Raw genomic sequence first — 19,583 nt, 5'->3', positions numbered from 1 at the left:
GAAAATAACAAGAACCCTTTTTTTATCCACTTCTATGACATTATTACTATACGATTAGGTCAAGACAGGAGTATGTCTCTGTAGTTTCTCAGTCATCGCGCTCATGGTAGTTTAAAGAGCTTGGAAAAAAAGCTACTGGACTTCTTTGTGAAGACATTTGTCTTCTCATCCACGAGGTTTCTTCAGTTCTTCAGTTGTTTTGTACATTGCACTTTCAGCAGTCCTGTTTGTCTGTTATATATCATACGTAGCACCAGGGTCTCAGACGAACGCTGTCTCATTTCACTCTGCACTGTACTACTGTACATGGTTGAAATGACAGTAAAAGCCACTTGACTTGATTTGACTTGAGTTTCTTCTTTAAACTGCAGCCCGATGCTGCTTCGTTTACGGGTGTCAGTCATATTTATAATAATGGATTGGATTTATATAGCGCTTTTCTAGGCACCCAAAGTGCTTTACAATACCACTATTCATTCACTCTCACATTCATACACTGGTGGAGGCAGCTACAGTTGTAGCCACAGCTGCCCTGGGGCAGACTGACAGAGGCGAGGCTGCCATATCGCGCCTACTGGTCTCGGCCAGAGGGGCCGAGACCAGTAGGCAAGTAGGGTAAAGTGTCTTGCCCAAGGACACAACGATCAGGACAGAGGGCCCAGGGATCGAACCGGCAACCTTCCGGTTACAGATGCGCTTCCCAACCCCCTGAGCCACGGTCGCCCCTATTTATGTGTCTTTGCGACACACTCGCAGTCTCCTCCTCACTGCTGTCTACGGTCGCACTCACTGACTGATTTGCCATGATGTGCAACGCGATCCTGAAATATTGATACTTTCATTACCGGCATTTCATGTTACAGGATCAATTCCCATACAAAAATATCAATATTTCATTTGATTAAACTTTTTTAATCTTTTTTATTTTTAATCCTAAACATGACATGATGACAAAAGTAAAGTTGGCAATTAGCAGGATAGTCGGCAATACCCTGTTAACTACAATCGCCTTCCGCCTCTCATTCATGTGCGTGCACTTTTGCTTATGACATATCTTGAGGCATCAGCTTGAGGTGTGTGTGTATGTGTGTGCATGTATATGTGTATGTATGTGTGTATAAATAAACATTCATTAGTGTGTTTGGTTTGATTAAAGCTTCTCTGGGCCAAAGGTCAAAGTAAAAATCGTTCAGCATCTGGAAGACAGGACAGTAAGTTCTAACAAGAATGAAGAACAGGCTAAGCCAGGGAGAAATGACCCCAAAGAAAGATACAATGGCCTCAGGCAGAGATTTAAAAAGAGATTTGATTTTTTTTAAAGCACTGCAAGAAAAGAATCATCCATAAGTTCACCTAAAAAGGTATTGTAAGTAAACTTCTCCTGCACAGAATCACATGTTTATCTGAGAGATAAACTGGACATAAAAACAGAGCCAACAAAAGAGCCAGGAAACATAGGGAAAGCCCCCAACTCAAATCAAACGCTCCCCTTTCTTCTTCTTCTTTCAATTAGCTCAAGCTGTGTATATCACACAACAAAAGACCTGTCCCAGGATGTTAACGTTAGCAGACCAGGCAGCCATGTTTTTGTAGTTAAGAGCTAAGAATTAGCTTCCGGCATTCCTACTACAGCCAATGGGAGAAAAACGCTGTGTGTGTGTGTGTGTGTGTGTGTGTGTGTGTGTGTGTGTGTGTGTGTGTGTGTGTGTGTGTGAGTGAGAAGGTGGAGGATGTAGTGTCACACAATGGAGTCAAAGGGTATTTGTCTAGGCCATGCAGGAGAGACTAAAGTTGTTTACATGTAGATGTTGAATAAAAGACACAATATACTCGTCTTTGTGCCCCCCTCCCCTTCAGGGAATCTCTTTCACGGCTTTTCATCAACAAGAAAAGAAAACACTGTGCTATAGAGTTTACCATCTGGGGTGGATAATTGGGTTCTCTTACCGAATAAATGCGGGTGTCCAGAAAAATACAAAGCATGGTCACTGAAATTTTCTTTTGTTAATGTTCACATTGTTGTGGACGTGTTTGAATGTTTTGAATGTTCTGAGTTACAAATTCGTGTAATTGTACATTTTCAGGATCTCGCTTCTATAAACAGTTCGATGGTTACTAAGAAGGTGTAAATGCTGCTTTGCATTCTTGCAGTTTTTAAGCACACAGGCAGTAGTAGTAGTAGTAGTTCAGCTCACTCTGGTCATGTGAGCTGAAGATTAATAATAAATCTAGAAGAAGTGCATTTCCACTGCAATAAATACTCTGACTACTCCTCTGCTGCTTCTTCATTGTATGAGCAAGTATCAATTAACATCAATCAATGGTGAAAACCTCATTTTTAATTGTGGTACATGAATAAAAAAAACAAAAAGCCAGTAAAACTGCTTGTGCTGCTAATGTTAACAGTTAACAGTCTTCATGTTACCAGTTTTATTTACTAAAGAACAAATTATACTGCAAATACTGTGTGTAATTAATATGTACCAATTTTAATGTCATAGTAGTCATTTTTGTAATGTATGTTCTGTACTATACAATAGTCTTAAGCCACAATTCATGACTTAAAAGAACCTGTTCCCTGAACACCAGCTGCATAGAAGAAGAACCTTTTTTAAAATGTACCTAATTATTTTGTTGCATCATTTCTTTAGTTGAATCTGCTAAAAATGTCAAAGATGCAGTGTGATGGGCATAGAATAGTATATTTACACTAACAACAGGGTTCGTGAAGGGCTTAAACTTGACAAATCTTAACATAGTGTGGAGTGTTTTCTTAAACAAAACTGAGGAAGCTGAACAATCGAACACATAAGAAGACGCGCCACCAAAAATATATATAGATGAACAGTATCTGAAAGACATCCTCAAGAAAGAGGAATTTCAGGTTTCAGTAGTTTGTAGTTGTTAGTTTCCTTTTGTACTTTATGTTGGAGGACTAGCTGCCCATTGCTTCAATCTGATCCTTGCTGACTTAATTCTTGGCAAACCAGTGGTTGGAGGATGAGGAGCCCACTCTGGGTCCCCCTCCACCAACTCCCAAGAACAGATGTTGTAGTCGTCATCCTGGTCCTGATGAGACTGTGAACCCTGTGCATCCCAAGCCTCCAGAGAATCCAAAGCCTGCCAAGTCCCCACTGCTACTCCAGCCACATGAACCTGAGACAATGAGCTCTGTACCACCAGAACCCACAGGCCCTCTCCAGGTTTTGCCCTGTGACTGGGCTGACCCTAGAGTCTAGGGTCAGCAACCTTTAACACCCAAAGAGCCAGTTGGACTCGGTTTCCACGCAAAAGAAAACACTGGGAGCCGCAAATACTTTTTTGACATCTAAAATCAAGATAACACTGTATATATTGTTTTTTACCTTTATGCTTTGTGTGAACAACTAAGGTGTTCTGCTTATGAAATCCATGAAGTGCTACAGAGAAAATGACATTTTATTTATGTAATTAACACATTTTGAACTCTTAAAGAAATATAACAAAAGGAAAGCTGAACTAAAATGATCCGTGTAGCAAACAAAAGCTGTTGTGAGCCGCCACCCTCATATCTCCTCTGGGCTTTTGGAGCCTTGACCTGACTTTTAAAAAGTAATTGAAAAAAAGCTCTATGCTGCTAAAAGATGAAAAATAGATATTTGCAAAATTCTGCATAAATATGTATTTTACCTGGTTAATGTGTGTGGCGGGGCGTGGTGGTCAATAAAGAGATGCTGAAAAGCGTGTTCATGCAAACATCGCCGGGTCTGCCGTGATATGTTTACAACGATACTTCTGCTCCTGAACCTCTGCGCACAGCGTCTGCAGGTCGGGGCTGTACGAAGTCACTTTATCTCTACAGGACTGTAAGCTGTCGTCTGTGAGGCGTGAGCGTGTTTGTCTTTAACATAGTTCACGGTGGAGCTGCTGACATAATGTGGATCCAAAGATCCATAACTGGCCTACCTGGGGTCGAAAGTCTCGATAAATGCACGGCGTTTCGTACACCGGCTGTGTGACGCTTATTTTGAGCGATGAAAAAATAATAGAATATAATTTTATTTTTATATTTCAATATCACAATAATCTTCCAGTTTAGAACTACAAGTTAAAAAGAACTAACATAAATAAAATACACTTCAGCTAAATACTTCTAATTTAATTTCCCAAACCACGCGGAGCCGCACTATAAGCACTAAAGAGCCGCAGGTTGCCGCCCTCTGCCCTACACAGTCGGCCGTAGTTAAAAACATATTAGGCTGAACGCTCTTTAAAATTGCAGAGGACTGGAAAATAATGGGCTCTTGATTTCTGCAAAGTCAAAGAAATGTGACTTTTGACTGTTGCTGACTGAATGATTGAATTCTTCACAGTGTTTTGATTACACACTGCTTTTCATTCTTTAAATAGTAACTTTAATACATGCGTATTAAAGTATAGTATAGTATATATAGTATATATATAGTATAGTCTATTTCTGGTGCTGGGAAAATCATGGAGAAAGACTGATCGTATTTAAGATCAATACATTAATTAATGGCTTGTAACTTGTTAACTCAAAAAGATCACACCATGTTTGCTCTTACTGCACTGGTAGTGTGTTTGGGATCATTGTGATGAAAGAAAAGTCAAACTGAGTGAAGAGCACTCAGAGAGCGCTGTTCCTCTCAGAGGGGGAACACGATGTTTCATGATGCCTGTTCTTGTGTCACTGTGACTCTGTATTTAAAAAATGTAAAGTGTGTTGTACACCTCTTTCTGTGCCCTTTCATATGACATATTAGTCGATATGGTTTCTAATTTTTTCAAGTCAACTCTGAGCTTTAGCACTAACAATGAAGGTCAAGCCAACCTAGGTACTCATGTCCCCCGAGGCCTAAGATAAGATAAGATAAGATAAGATAAGATAAATTATTATATTGTTGTGAAGTTTGTCGATGTGAGTTTTTACTGATTTTCACCTGGGAACTTGAACAACACCTGATTTTATTAAATCAGCTCGAGCTATTATTGGTATCTGCCCTCACACAAACTTTGAAAATGATATGTTGAAGTGACAGTTAGACTGCTGTTGGAGATTATGTATGGGAATTTCAGCAGCAGGACCACGACTCCAAACACGCTCCTTCCGGCTGCCATCTATATGGGTTCCCCCAGTTCTGCAAGCTGATCATTCTCGTTTCCCACCCTCCCTCCTTCCTCTCCATTCTTCAACTTCTTCACTTCTATTTAGTACACGGGGATCTGCCAGTCCTCTTCGAGGCCTTCCCCAAACCGCAGCTCAATTCATGTCAAAGCATCGACTTTTACCTACTAAAACGCTGTCAAACTTAAAATGAGGACGTGGGCCCAGCTAGTGAAACAAAAAGACAGACGAACAGATAAACTGACCCAATTTTTTTCTACTTTCAATGTGATTTATTCAGCTTCTGTTGTGTTTTCTGTGCTTTTGCAGCATTTTTCTATCATAGTCAGCCTCTGGTCTGTGTCTGTGTTTTTATTCTCAAAGTCAGAGACGTTCTCTGCTCTTTAGTTTGAAGACTTTTACACTCCCCGGTTGGATCACCTTGTCTAATCACCCCAGTCAGTTGAAGTACAAAATAGGTCAGCTCAGCCACTCAGACTTTACCAGCTTATCAGCTTGCTCCTTGTGGCAAACAGACCAGTCTCTTGGCTTATTTTGTAAACTACTGTCTTTGTTCCTTGTTCCAGTTTGTACCTCTGTCAGTCACAGGAGCTGACTAAACCCACCTTCTTCCATACAACACTGGAGATCTCTCACCATACCTGGTACCATCATAAGCTCCAAGTTGTTCTGTGTGTGGGTTTAATAAAGAATGTGCACCTGAGTTTCACTCTCTTGCCTTCGGTTTAGACACTCATAACATTTTTTCATTTCAATTTTCAACTGCAGAAGGAAGCTTGACACTAGTTGACAGAAGTTGAGGAAGGATTGCTATTCGGTTATGGTCTACACCAGCGGTCTCCAACCTTTTTTGCACCACAGACCGGTTTATGCCCGACAATATTTTCACGGACCGCCCTTTAAGGTGTTGCGGATAAATACAACAAAATAAAACTAGTACCCGTACCGAAAAAAAGATTTATTCATAACACACGTGAAAAGACCCAGGAAAACCGAGTTAACGATAAAAACGATAACAAAATAACGCTGAAAACCGATAAAAACCCTGAAAACCAGACATTTCACACCTGAGCCTCGACTCTCGCAGCCCGGTACCAAACGACTCACGGACCGGTACCGGTCCGAGGCCCGGGGGTTGGGACCGCTGATTTACACTGTTATAGAAACAAGGAGAAAATGGGTTTCAGAACAGCCACTGGACTTGGATAGAGTGTAGGACTGTGTGGTAAATGCTCACGTACTAACTGGACTGGTGTTGTTCTGTGTGTTTGGGACTGCTATATTCTTATATATATATTAATTTGAAATAATTTCCCTTTGTGGTGGGGCGTGGTCTGCGGTGCCGTGTGGACGCACCAGCACGGCATCCGCAATCACGCCCGCCGTGTTAAAACACGTTGGTGTGGTTCAAGTGCGGCTGGCAGCCTGTGAGCTGCAGCCGCAGCAAGTAAAGATGGCTCGAAATAACGCAGAGCGTTCTCACTCCCGAGGCGTAACATGTCGACGTTTTGTCACGTCCCGCGGCGTTCCTGAGGAACGCGAAAGGAGACCTTCGGCATTCTTATGGTACGCGGCGGGTTATGGCTGGAATCCAGTGCAATGACGCTCCCGCGGGAGTAGACGTTCCAGCCCTGTATTCCAGCCCTAAACCTAACCTTATCCCTAGCCCTGACCATAACCTTATTCCTGACCTTAACCAGGACTTTAATGATGTTAAATAGCGTGTTTCTAAGCGATTTGAAGAATAAGAGCGAACATGTGTAGGTTCAGTCCAGACGGTTCTCATATTTCCTCTTTTTCCGAGGTCGTCATTTAGGAACGTGGTGGGTAGCCGAAAACGTAATATGGTGACGATTTGTCACCTAGCGTAAAATGTTATGCTTTGGGAGTGAGAACGTGTTGAATAACGATATGTGGTCCCGCCGTGCCTTATTCGCGCCACACCCTTTTTCTTTTAGAGAACTGTTTAACCAGTTTTATTACTTTTAGTCATGTAATCTTTTCATTCAGTGCTACCTTAACTGTATATTTGTTTTTATTTCTGGGGAAATTACATTAATTGTTTCATAGCATTGTCTTTGCTCCCAGTCTGTTCTTTACACTGCTCTCTCCTCCTTACAACTAAAAGTTAATAAATTATGGAGCATTGTCAGGCCCTTTAAATCTAGGTCGCATTGTTGTTAACAGTAATTCTGCCACTTAGCTTGGCTTTGTCTTTACCAGTTGGCCACAGGTACACAAAATTAAGTCACTGCATTCTGTTAATCCTGGTGAATACTGCATGGCTTTAGTGGAGAAAAAGTATTTTAGAGTAAAATTAGAAAATTAGTTTATATATTTTATTTATTCCAGAACAAATAAGCAGTTTTGTTTTGCCATAGTTCCCCAGGATTTATAAACTTTCACACAGAGATGGCACTCTAATGCCCCTTTGAGGGCCCAGTTATTCTGCGGCCTTTGCTTGTTCACACTGAACTAAAGAAAGCTGTATATAGTAGTGCCACACTGCATGCAAATGGAAACAAGGCCATTTAAAAACCCCGGTGGAGATTATGCTTTGCTGATTACAACACTGTGAGGTTGCAACTTTTTACCCGGATTAATTAAAACATGTGAACACAATTCAATAAAAGTCTTTTTAGGATCACTTTTAATTGCATTTTAATCATGAAAAAATGTAAAAACATGAAGGATTTCAGTTGATTCTTTGTCTGAACAACTGTCAGACGTGATAACATAAGTAGATGTGTGACAGAACCAGGAGAGCATGTTGTGGGATTCTTCTTTAACAATTAAGAGCAGAAGCTTAATGAGACTGGATTCACACTTAAATAAAGAATCGTGCACATGTAGATCTGAAAACAACATCTGTTGTTTCATCTGCTCAGTTTAATTGTTTGTTTTTAACTGATTGAAGAGCTGTTATTTACTTTGACTGGCAAAGTTTGAGCTTCAGACAGAAATAATTGTGTAATGGACTGTTCCCATGAAGCGGGGAACACAGCTAGATGATAAGGCCAATCTTTTACACACATACTGAATGAAGGTTCTCTTCAACTTGAATGCAAAATTATTTGATTCACCTGATGAATTCATCCAAATGACCAAAGACAACTAACAAACGTAGCTCTGAAAACAGTTTGGATTTGCAGTTTTCAGAGCTGCCTGATGTCTAAAGAAACATTTTGCAGTTTGTTTGAGATTTTGCTCAGTGTCTTTCTTTTTTCTTTTACCAGGTTTCCTTCCAGCTGCTTGTGGTCACACTTTGGGTAGAAATACATTGACTTTGTTACAGAGCTCGACTGATCTTCATTTTGACAGCAGATATAGGTAACTGTGAAAAGATAACTACTGAGATTGAACGACTGTTCCACAAGGTACACTGCAATTTTAACAAGCCTGCATACTGTGTGCATGCATCAAGTGGAAAAAGTTTGAAAATAACAATGCATATGACAGGAAAATGGTTTTGTTTGTCACTGACACGTTATGCATAACACATGTTCTCTTGCGGTTGGAATATTAAGGAGAAAGCGCTGTCTGATAACAAACAAACATTTTTGGTTTTGATCAACCACAGTGTGTTTTTGTTGGGTTTTTATAGCATCTATATTTTGTGTCTAAGAAGAAACTAGCAGGAAAAATGTGACACATGTTCAGTCATTTATGTGGACTATAATCACTGATGGGAGTTTATACAAATTTAGCAATTGTGATTTCAATATCGATATCACTTATCGACTCGATTCGTTGTTGATTCTCTTATAAATTCTCATTGGGTTTTTAAAGGTCATGTATTACACTGAACGCTTTTCTTTAAAGTAATGCAGTATGTGACTTAGTTATTCACTGGAGACAGTAATTCATTATACTAGTCATTACATTGCTTTTACATCATGTTTCTCTGTAAAATGATATGAAACACACGGTCTCATAATTACCAATTAACAATATAAACCTAGAGGCCCCACACACCAACACAAATTATTAGGACAACCGTGTGATCGTTCTATGAGTATTTGGGTATGAACACAAAGCCGTCAGCACAAAGCAAAGATGAAAACCAACACAAAGAGTGTAAACTCGTCACCACAGTGACTCTACTGTAGAAAAATGAGCAGAGCCTGCAGTCTGACTGCTCATCACCACTTTTATTACCCGGTTACTTAGTGTCAGTATGCTCAGCTTTAACAGCACTCTGGGTTCTTGGCTAGCTTAATACCTTTGTGTTAGCATGTTAGCAGTTGTTTCTGTCCTGGATGAAGTTTGGATTTTACCACTGTGCGCATTCGTTTGTGGAGTAAAATAAATTCAAATATAATAAATAAAAATAAATCATGTCCATATCGACGCAGTAGACCATGGAACCCAAAATGCCGGATTCACAAACAGAGATTTAACTTAGTGCGCAGCTTTATTGCTGGAGAAACTCTTCATAGCAGTAAACGTGACAAAAACAAACCAAAACCACAAATGCAGGACTAAAACCGGAGAACAGGAACCTAGAAACTAAGAATACTCAGGACGCGAAGGGAGGAGACACAGCACAAAGAGGGTATAATGCAACGCAGAGCAGGGGATGACAGAGGACTGAAATACAAGACGGAGTAATCAGGAAATGGGAGACACAGCTGGTACTAATTACTCAGACGAGACGGGGAACAGAGGCTGAACACAGAGCAGGACTGTCAAAATAAAACAGGAAGCATGCGGCAGACACAGACTAGACACTGAACAGAGGGAACGCCGAGTACAAGGACAGGAAGGACATGAGACATGACTGACTGGGGAACAAGAGAATAAACACGAGGGCAGAACTAAACCTAAGATCTAGAAATCACAAACCCAGGAGAACTAGAGCTCTAGAAATGCAAAACAGAAACCAAAACCCTAATATTCATGAACCATGATGAGATCAAAAATAAATGTACAAAACTCAAAACACTGGGTCACCGACCCAGGACCATGACATGTCACAGGTAAATGGTGTGGCATCTATATAAAACTCTTCTAGTGTAGACTGACTTAGTCTGTTAAACACAAAAATGCACACTTTGAGTAGGGATGGGTATTGATAAGATTTTAACGATTCCGATTCCATTTTCGATTCTGTTTAACGATTCGATTCTTTATCGATTCTTATTTTTTAAAAAGGAGAACACTAAGGTCGAGTAGCTTAGAACTGTGTTTTATATCTTCTCTTTGAACAAGATAGAAATTTAGGAGTAACATGGCCTTACAAACCCAACAGTGAGATCTTAAGAGATCCAGCCTACGGCTCTTCAATGGGGAGTCACAGGGTCCCCGGGGAAAAATTGTAAATGTAAAATAATAAAATAAATATTCTTCTGTAGCAATAACAAAGTATAACATAAATTATTCTGTAGCAATTACACAAGAATATCCAGTAATGTCCCTGCCTACAATTAAACACATTCACTTACTGAAAATCATCTTCTGTGGCAAACGGGTGCAAGCCTTTGACCACAAACTGAGTCACTGCTCGGTGACATTCGTCTATCCTGGCCTGAAAGGAGACGCTACCGGCAGACTGCAGCGAGACCTGCCAGCATCTGAGCCAGACTCTGTCTCATCATGGTCACTAAATGCACAGTAATGGCAGGTTTGTAATAAGACAGATCGCGCTAACATAATATGCACTGTTAGTTGATTATTTACCTGCCGCATTAACGGGAGAGGAGGTGCAAACGTTACCGCTGCTGCTGGGTTGAGATTCACGAGTCCGGAGCGGAATTAAAAACACGACATTCATTTAAGGTCATCGCGTGTTTTGTGAGCAAATGCTTTTGCATATTCGTAGTGTTTCCTCCCTTAAATGAAATATCTACTTTGCAAGTATTGCAAGTTGCCCTGTTGTCATCCGTTCTCGTAAAGTATAACCAAACTTTTGAGCGTCTGAGCCACTTAGGCGCCGTTTCCTGCCAGGTAAATGACGCTCTGCAACGTGGTGACGTCATTCGGGGCGACTGGAATCGATAAGGGAATCATTTGCAAAAATGGCAAACGATTCCAAGGAATTGAAACAGTGGGAACCGGTTCTCAACAAGAACCGGTTTTCGATACCCATCCCTAGGTGTGAGCTAGGTTGTTTACAGACCTGGAGTATTTTGTCTGTTTATATCAAAGTGGTTCATTTTCACCCTTGGTTTGATTCATTTGTGTAGCTATGAACAAAGTAATTGCACTTAGGTCCAGACCAAACAAACCGGATAGTCTTGGTACAGTTTTATCTGGACTCCAGAGCAATTCGTTTACAGTGTGAACATAACCCAACCTTGATCTTCACCAACTAACAGGTCTGCATTACAAGTTTGAGCTAAAAAACATGCCTCGCATGCTTTGCATTCTCGATGTGGATAGGTACTGTAGATGTGCAAAGGACTGTATGTAGCCGTCTAATGAACGTACATTCGCCGTGTTCTTCAATAGTTAAGAACTCACCAACTTCTTCCTCTATTTACTTTTGTTGCTCCCACTCCAGGCACATCTGCCCTGTGAGCAGACTGAACATTGTCATGTGGTTTGTAGTAATGAGTTTACAAACTCATTAACATCTGTTGTTGTGATTTGATTGTAAAAATAAAACTGAATTGAATTGAATCTGTTTGAGGTAACGTGATTTACTCCGGTTGTAGAAAAGACACAAAGGCTAAAATGGTGTTAAGGAATCTGCAGGACTTACGAACACACAGTTCTCCACTTTCATAGAAGCCTGGACAACACTGAGAGCGTCGTCTGTACATGGTCCTTACACCTCTCCTATAGGCGGTCTTGTAGCTGATCCTGTGCAAGTGACATAAACACAGTAAAGGTATTAATGTTAAAAGATGTGTGGCGCTGACCACACTGATGTATAAAACAAAAAATGTAAGCTTGCAGTGAATTATTTTCACAACAACAGAAAATGATCGTGTGAATGCACTTTCACCAGAACATCCCACAACAAGCCTTTGAACATGTCATCACTCAGCATTGTCACTCAAAGGTCGCTTAAGAACACAGTAGTCACTGCACTTATAAAGGATGAGCAGCACTTAAATGTTTAGGGGAGTTTCTCCACTCATTCAAGGACAAGGATGTTTTCTAATATTTCAGTTTAAGCTAAACGGATCAGCTCTTAGATAAACTAAACTAGTCGCTACAAAGCTTGATGTGGTCATCATGGGGCGATCGTGGCTCAAGAGTTGGCAGTTTGTCTTGTAACCGGAAGGTTGCTGGTTCGAGCCCCGGCTTGGACAGTCCTGGTCGTTGTGTCCTTGGGCAAGACACTGCACCTACCGCTTACTGGTGTTGGCCAGAGGGGCCGATGGTGCGATATGGTAGCCTCGCTTCTGTCAGTCTGCCCCAGGGCAGCTGTGGCTACAACTGTAGCTGCCTCCACCAGTGAATGTGAGAGTGACTGAATAGTGGAATTGTAAAGCGCTTTGAGGGCCCCAAAAAGCGCTATATAAATCCAATCCATTATTATTATTATTATTATCGAAGCTGATATGCCAACAGTTGCTCATCAGAATGACATCAGAATGTTGGGAAGTAACAGAATACATGTACCGACGTTACGTATTTACAATAATATGAGTAACTGTATTGTGTTACAGTTACCGTTTAAAAGGGTGATCATTAGAATACAGTTACTTTGTTGAAATAAGTGGATTACAAGGTGTTCTTGTCCGTTTCCTATGTTAGGCTATCCTCTGTCTAATTTTGGTAATTTCACGCAACAAAACACAAAATAAGAGGCTCTAATGCAGATATTTCTGATAAGTTCATATATCTCACTGAAATGTTACTCTGTAGCTGATTGTGTCAGTCTGTCAGTTTAAACCCTTTTTTTAGAAAACATATAAAGTCTCTCTAGTTAATTTTGGTGGCGTCAGTTACACAATAGACCCGGCGCCCGCACAACAGAGCCAGCAGTGCACGGGCAGGAATGCATTTCTTACTGACCGTACAATGCAAACTCTGTTTGTCAGCAACCGAGCTGCTCTCAGCATCAAGAGACTATGACTATATACTGTATATATAAGTAGATGTGATATCTACTCATATCTAAAATGTGTTTTATATATAAAGCCATAAAGTAATGAGGTATTGACCAATGACTTAAAATGCAGCTGTTAGAAATGTACATGAGAAGTTTAAGTAATGCAGTGTTGCTGTATTTTATTTCAGTGAAAAACTAAATATCATATTTTCAATTTAAGTTGTTTCCAGCTGTAGTGGCTGTTGAATATACCTAAAGCAAACGAGGAGTGCCATTTAAACGAGCCAAACTACGTTCACTTTATTTTTGGAGATACTGATCTCACGGTTTATGGTGACCACACTTGGCAGATTTTTCACATAATACCAGATATTTCTGATAAGTTCATATATGGTAAATGGTAAATGGCCTGCATTTGTATAGCGCTTTTCTAGTCCCTAAGGACCCCAAAGCGCTTCACACTACATTCAGTCATTCACCCATTCACACACACATTCACACACTGGCGATGGCAAGCTACATTGTAGCCACAGCTGCCCTGGGGCGCACTGCCAGAGGCGAGGCTGCCGGACACTGGCGCCACCGGGCCCTCTGACCACCACCAGTAGGCAAACACGGGGTTAGTATCTTGCCCAAGGATATTTGGCATGCAGCCAGGAGGCAGCCTGGGATCGAACCACCGACCTTCTGATTAGTGGCTGACCTGCTCTGCCACCTAAGCTACAGCCACACCCTGAAATGTTACTCTGTAGCTGATTGTGTCAGTCTGTCAGTTTAAACCCTTTTTTTAGAAAACATATAAAGTCTCTCTTTGATTCTGACTGTGCTGTCGTGTTGCTACAGCAAAGATAACTGTCACATCTAAGGTGTGTAGCATAGCATAAATCCTGTTGAATGCAAATAAAACACTTGAATGTGTTACTATTATTACTTACCAGCAGAGGTGTAACGCGTTACTGTAATCCGATTACTTTTTTCAAGTAACGAGTAAAGTTAAGGGATTACTATTGCAAAAACGGTAATTAGATTACCGTTACTTTCCCGTAGGAACGCTGCATTACTGTGTTACTAAAACTGTGATTTTTTTGCGAGAATGTCTCATGACAGTGACGTAAGCGAGTGCGACGTTAGTGACAACAGCTGTGTGCAGATCAACAATGGATCATATATCGAGTGCAGAGAGAGTATGAGCGTGCAGCGTTTAAAGCGTGGAAGTACTGACCTTACTTTGAGTTTGATTCCATAAAAAGTGACAAAAACATTAGTGTCTGCTGTGCGTGGGAAGAAAACTTCTTTTTACAGCGAAAAAACCCCTAAACTTCCAACAAGCACCGAGTAGCTACGACGTAATGGGAAACTCACAGAGAAACTCGCGGATTCTTCCACTGACCGCGGCACACCTGCACCAGGGTAAACCTCCGCCTACCCCACTCCTGCTTTACAGGTGAAAATAGAGCAACAGGACCGCTGAGTCTTTGACTTTATTTATTTTCTGCTGTGTTTTACTTGCATCTATTTGAAAGACTGAGTGTAAACACACAAAAAAATTATTTTATGTGCTGGAATGTGTAGAAAATAGGTTTAAATGTTAAACTAATTTATTCAAGTCAGAGAATGTTGCATATAATTAAATTTTTGCTTGATGCATAAAGTTAAAAGATTAAAACTGATAAAACAAGTTTTAAAAAGAGACTTTTCCATCTGATTACATTTTGTATGATGGATTATGCAGAAAAAGTAGAATTGGGCTGAGAGATCTATCACTTCATCACCTCTTCAGGTTGTAAATCGTGTTTTTAAAAAGTAACTAAGTAACTAAGTAATTAATTACTTTTGAAAATAAGTAATCAGTAAAGTAACAGGATTACTTTTTGGGGGAAGTAATCAGTAATTAGTTACTGATTAATTAACTAATTAATCAGTAAGCAGTGTTGGTCAAGAAACTTGACCAACACTGCTTACTGGTATGGTAGCAATTGGTAGACAATTACTACCTAAGCCATGAATTATTGACTCAGTGACCTTCCTTAGCTCTTTGCTGCTGCTTCCAATCGTGATTCATCTTCTGACGAGTTTTAGACCCAGAAGCAACATCTGTCTCCCTATAGTCCATGTTTACAACTCAGACAATTGTCCCATAATGCAATTTGTTAGTGATATCAGAATCCTGAGCTTTGACTTAACATCAGCTACAGCTAATACGATGAGTTTAGTTTTGTTTAGTTTAGTCCAGCATTGTTATTCCTGATCAAAAGAATCTGATTAAAAGTTATTTTTAAGATTGTTTTTTTTTTATAATTGAAGTCTTTATTTGTTTTTAACATTTCACAACACAAAAACAAACAAAACAACCAACAAACAACAACAGAAAAAATATATATATAAAAAATATAATAATAATAATAATAAAAAAAAATTAAAAAATTAAAAAAAACTCAAATCAGTTAACTCAAATCTTTAAGTCATTCCCTTACTGAGTGCCTACACAAACAAACAGTGCAGCAAGCGTACAACATGACTAAAGATAATTGCCCTGACCAAATAAGTTCCAACCATCTCAGCCAAAAACACGTCCCCACGATTCGTCAAAACCCTCCCTATCATCATTAATCCTAGCCAAGAGCTTTTCATACGACACCATTTTCAGCATAGTTTCTTTCCACCTATTATATTCTGGAGGAGACGGTTCCTTCCATACACTGAGAATAACTCGAGCCGCTGCGATCACCCCCACCTTTATAACCACAAAGTCATATTTTGAAACCCCAGGTAATACTGGCCGATCCCCTAATAAGCACAGTCTTGGTGACAGGGGTATCATCAAACCAATCCACCTTCCTATTTTGTCCAATACTTTTTGCCAAAAGGGATAAACTTTCCCACATTCCCAAATAGCATGTATAAATGTCCCTGGATCTGAACTACATTTCCAGCATACATTACTGGGACTAATTCCCATTCTATAAAGTTTGGATGGAGTGAAGTACCACCTGTGTATTAATTTATACTGAGTAAATTTACCCCTGGCCTCTCTTATATATTTATCAGAGAATGACAAAATTCTGCGCCAGTCTTCTTTAGAAATTGCACAACCCAGATCCCTCTGCCATATAACCCTCAAGTTTTCACATATCTCTTTTTTTGGATTGTTAAACAGTTTGTAGAAAACCGCCGCCCTATGTGCTGTACTGGACAATTCTAAAAACTCCACAACCATATTCGAGCTTTGAGCAAATTTTCCTTTGGTAACACAATCCCTTATTTGTAAATATTTCCAAAAATTATTTTCTCTTGTCAAACTGTATTTTCGGGTTATTTCAGCAAATGACATAAACACTCCCCCTGAGTAAAGATCACTTATCCTGCGTATGCCTTTGACAAGCCATTCCTTCCAGAACACAGTTTTCCGCCCAATCCTTACAGCAATATTGTTCCATAGCGAGGCATAAGGTTGTCTTAGATGAGATGCTCCACACAACTTGTGCACCTCCACCCAGACAGCTTTGGAATACCTGAGCACTGGGTTATCATGAGAGTCTTGTCCATTAGTTGCCGCGTCCTGCGAGAGAACATCCAAAGGTGTGAAGGGGCTCGCTAGTTCCTGTTCGATCTTCATCCAGCTCAGCTCAGAGCCCGATCCTGTCCAGTATTTGGCCAGTCTTGACAATTCAAAAGCTAAATTATACAACTTCACATTTGGGAGGGCCATTCCCCCAATGTCTTTAGAGGCCCACATTTTCTTTATATTCACTCTCGGCTTCTTGTTATTCCACAAAAAATCTTTGATTAACTTCTCAATTTGACCAAATATGTGCAAAGGAATCCGTACAGGTAACATCATGGAAACATAATTGAACTGTGGGACCACCATCATTTTAATCACATTAATTTTACCCCATAGTGTAAGATTCAATTTACCCCATTTATCCAGATTTGTTTTTATCTTTAGGAGGAGAGGTTCCACATTTGAAAGCATAATATCCTCCAAGTCGGGTTTTAATAATATTCCTAAATACTTCATACCTGAAGGTGAGTACTTAAAATTGAATGGAGTAACGCATCCAGAATGACATGATGCTGACAATGGCATGCCCTCTGACTTGTCCCAGTTTATCTTATAACCTGACAACCCTGAAAATGACTCAACACACGTGAGTAGCGCTGGTAGAGACTGCATGGGATCCGTCAATACTGCTAAGATGTCATCAGCATATAGAAACAACTTGTGTTCCATACCCCCTGCATGAACGCCTCTGACACCCCTGTTTGCTCGAATAGCCAAGGCCAGCGGTTCCAGAAATATTGTAAAAAGCAACGGGGACAAAGGGCACCCCTGTCGGGTCCCGCGAGTAAGATGAAAAAACCCTGACACCAATCCATTTGTCAAAACCGCTGCCCTTGGACTTGCATATACAGTTTTGACCCAATTACAAAACCCAGGCCCAAACCCGAACCTTGCGAGGGTCGTCATAAGGAAGCCCCATTCCACCCGATCAAAGGCCTTCTCAGCATCTAGCGAGAAGGCCGCAACCGGGGTTAGGTTAGATTCGCTTCTGTGCATGAGATGAAGAAGTCTTCTAATGTTATCACCTGAGGACCTATTTTTAATAAAGCCAACCTGGTCACCATTAATGATATCTGGTAATATTTGATCCAGGCGGGAGGCCAAAACCTTTGTCAAGATTGTTAAGCATTGCTTAGCATTATAATCTAAATGTCACTGAAACAAACAGCTACACTGAATGAAACATTTAGGATAACTGTTAGCAAAATCTGTTCATTTGTCCACTGGAACAAATGTATATATTATACCTTTAAGTCATTGATCACAGTTATTTATCAGTGAGGAAGGTTATTTAGTTGTAGCTTTCATTTCTAGTATTTTTACTTTCACATTTGTAGTCTTACAGTGAAATAATTCTTTGTATTTTTTTAGGCAGAACAAAATTAGCAGATGAAAAAGCTTCTTTTAAAATCCCTAAAATATTAAATGTTAAAGGAATTAAAACAGTAAAATACTGCAAACAAAGAGAGTTGCTTTGTGCATACCTGTGTCTCGTGCATTTGAACCAGTTGAGGATGTCGGTGCATCGGGTGTAGTAAACCTGGTCAAATGGATGGGCATAAGACTCCTGCACAGTCACTGCATAACTAGAGGAACAGGGAAAAAAACAGCTTGACAGGATGAATTTCTAATTCTGGATAATCTTGTGTCATTATCGAATACACGAATATTAAATGTAATATATTAAAATACGTTTTTGTATTAACTGCAAACATCAAATATAACATAAATGTAAGTCCAACTTCACAATAGAAACCTTTTTTCTTTCCTCAACTAGTCAATGATATCCAAAAGCAGGTTATTAGGATGTCAAGCACTGATCTCATTATAAATACAACGGTTAGAATAAATCTAATTTTTAAATATGAAAAACTTTTAATAGCCATTGAGTCATCTGGGGAAAAAACATTTACTCTCCTTAAAGTTCACAACCGCTCAGGTTGTTATCAAGAAACTCATCTTCCTTACCCTCCGTAGCTGGCAGCGAGCTCACTCTGTGTTTTCATTGTGTTGAACAAAGGTTACTGAACTGAGTCTAACCTTTAGCGAGAAGTCAAAGCTGTAATAATCATCAGCAGTAATATCCATTTGCACAATTCCTACTGATTACACAGAGACATTATCGATCACAGCACCTGCACTCTCCGTAGCTCTCATCAGAAACAGCATTGTGCTTTTACCCAACATACTGCTGAGTGCTGGGACCACTCAAGCAGTCACATTACCATCTCTTTGAATTTACAGCCTCGATATGTCCCCAGGAGTAAACCTTTTCCCTTTTGCATTTGATTATTGGCAAACCCTCAGCTTTGATTTGTGGCGGCAGTCCATTAGTTCACTGCAGTATTTCTTTTGTTAAATATCATTTTGAATATTGAAGAGACTCAACTGGGGAAACGTACCTCTCCCAGTGGCTGCACACATTGGGATCATCGGGGTTTAGGGGTGACACCAGGGAGCTCAAACCGCTCAGGCTGAGCCACAGCAGAGCTTGGGGAGAAACTCCATCGGTAGCCATCGTCCTCCTCCTCCCTTGGTTCCTCCTTCTGTCCTCAGGGAAGGAAACGAAAACAATGAGGAACACGAGTTCACCATTTATACTTTATGTTTTGATAACTTTTAACACGTCTATGTTGCTTTTTATTTCTTCTGCACTGGATTTCAAAGGATATTTTGAGAGCAACAGTTATAGAACACTACAGAGATTAACATTTTTTAAATACATAACTGACAAGTGTATATAATCTACACTCATTTCCACCCAAAATTTCAAATGATGTCATTCAACTAGCTGAGGCCCAAATACATGATGGTCTCAACAGCTCACTGTAACTGTGTAACTTACAGAAACACATGCGGACATAGCTTCTGACACACAAAGTGAATTT

The 19,583-nt window shown here is 40.1% G+C and overlaps 1 protein-coding gene across 1 annotated transcript in view; it reads right to left on the bottom strand.

Annotated features, from left to right (window-relative positions):
* Positions 1-19,213, bottom strand: part of LOC146640228 (multiple epidermal growth factor-like domains protein 10) — a 189,068-nt gene extending 169,855 nt beyond the window's left edge. The window contains exons 1-3 of the mRNA XM_085350434.1: positions 19,098-19,213; positions 18,180-18,281; positions 11,829-11,929 (exon numbers count right to left, since the gene is read on the bottom strand). Of these exons, the coding sequence (XP_085206560.1) occupies positions 11,829-11,929; positions 18,180-18,281; positions 19,098-19,213 (319 nt within the window). The remainder of the gene's footprint in view (positions 1-11,828; positions 11,930-18,179; positions 18,282-19,097) is intronic.
* Positions 19,214-19,583: the final 370 nt, after the last annotated feature.

Source organism: Diplotaxodon limnothrissa, linkage group LG1 (genome assembly GCF_057381915.1).
Source record: "Diplotaxodon limnothrissa isolate DT_005_m linkage group LG1, D_limnothrissa_male_GT1.1, whole genome shotgun sequence".
Taxonomy (NCBI): domain Eukaryota; kingdom Metazoa; phylum Chordata; class Actinopteri; order Cichliformes; family Cichlidae; genus Diplotaxodon; species Diplotaxodon limnothrissa.
This window is presented reverse-complemented; position numbering and strand designations above follow the sequence as displayed.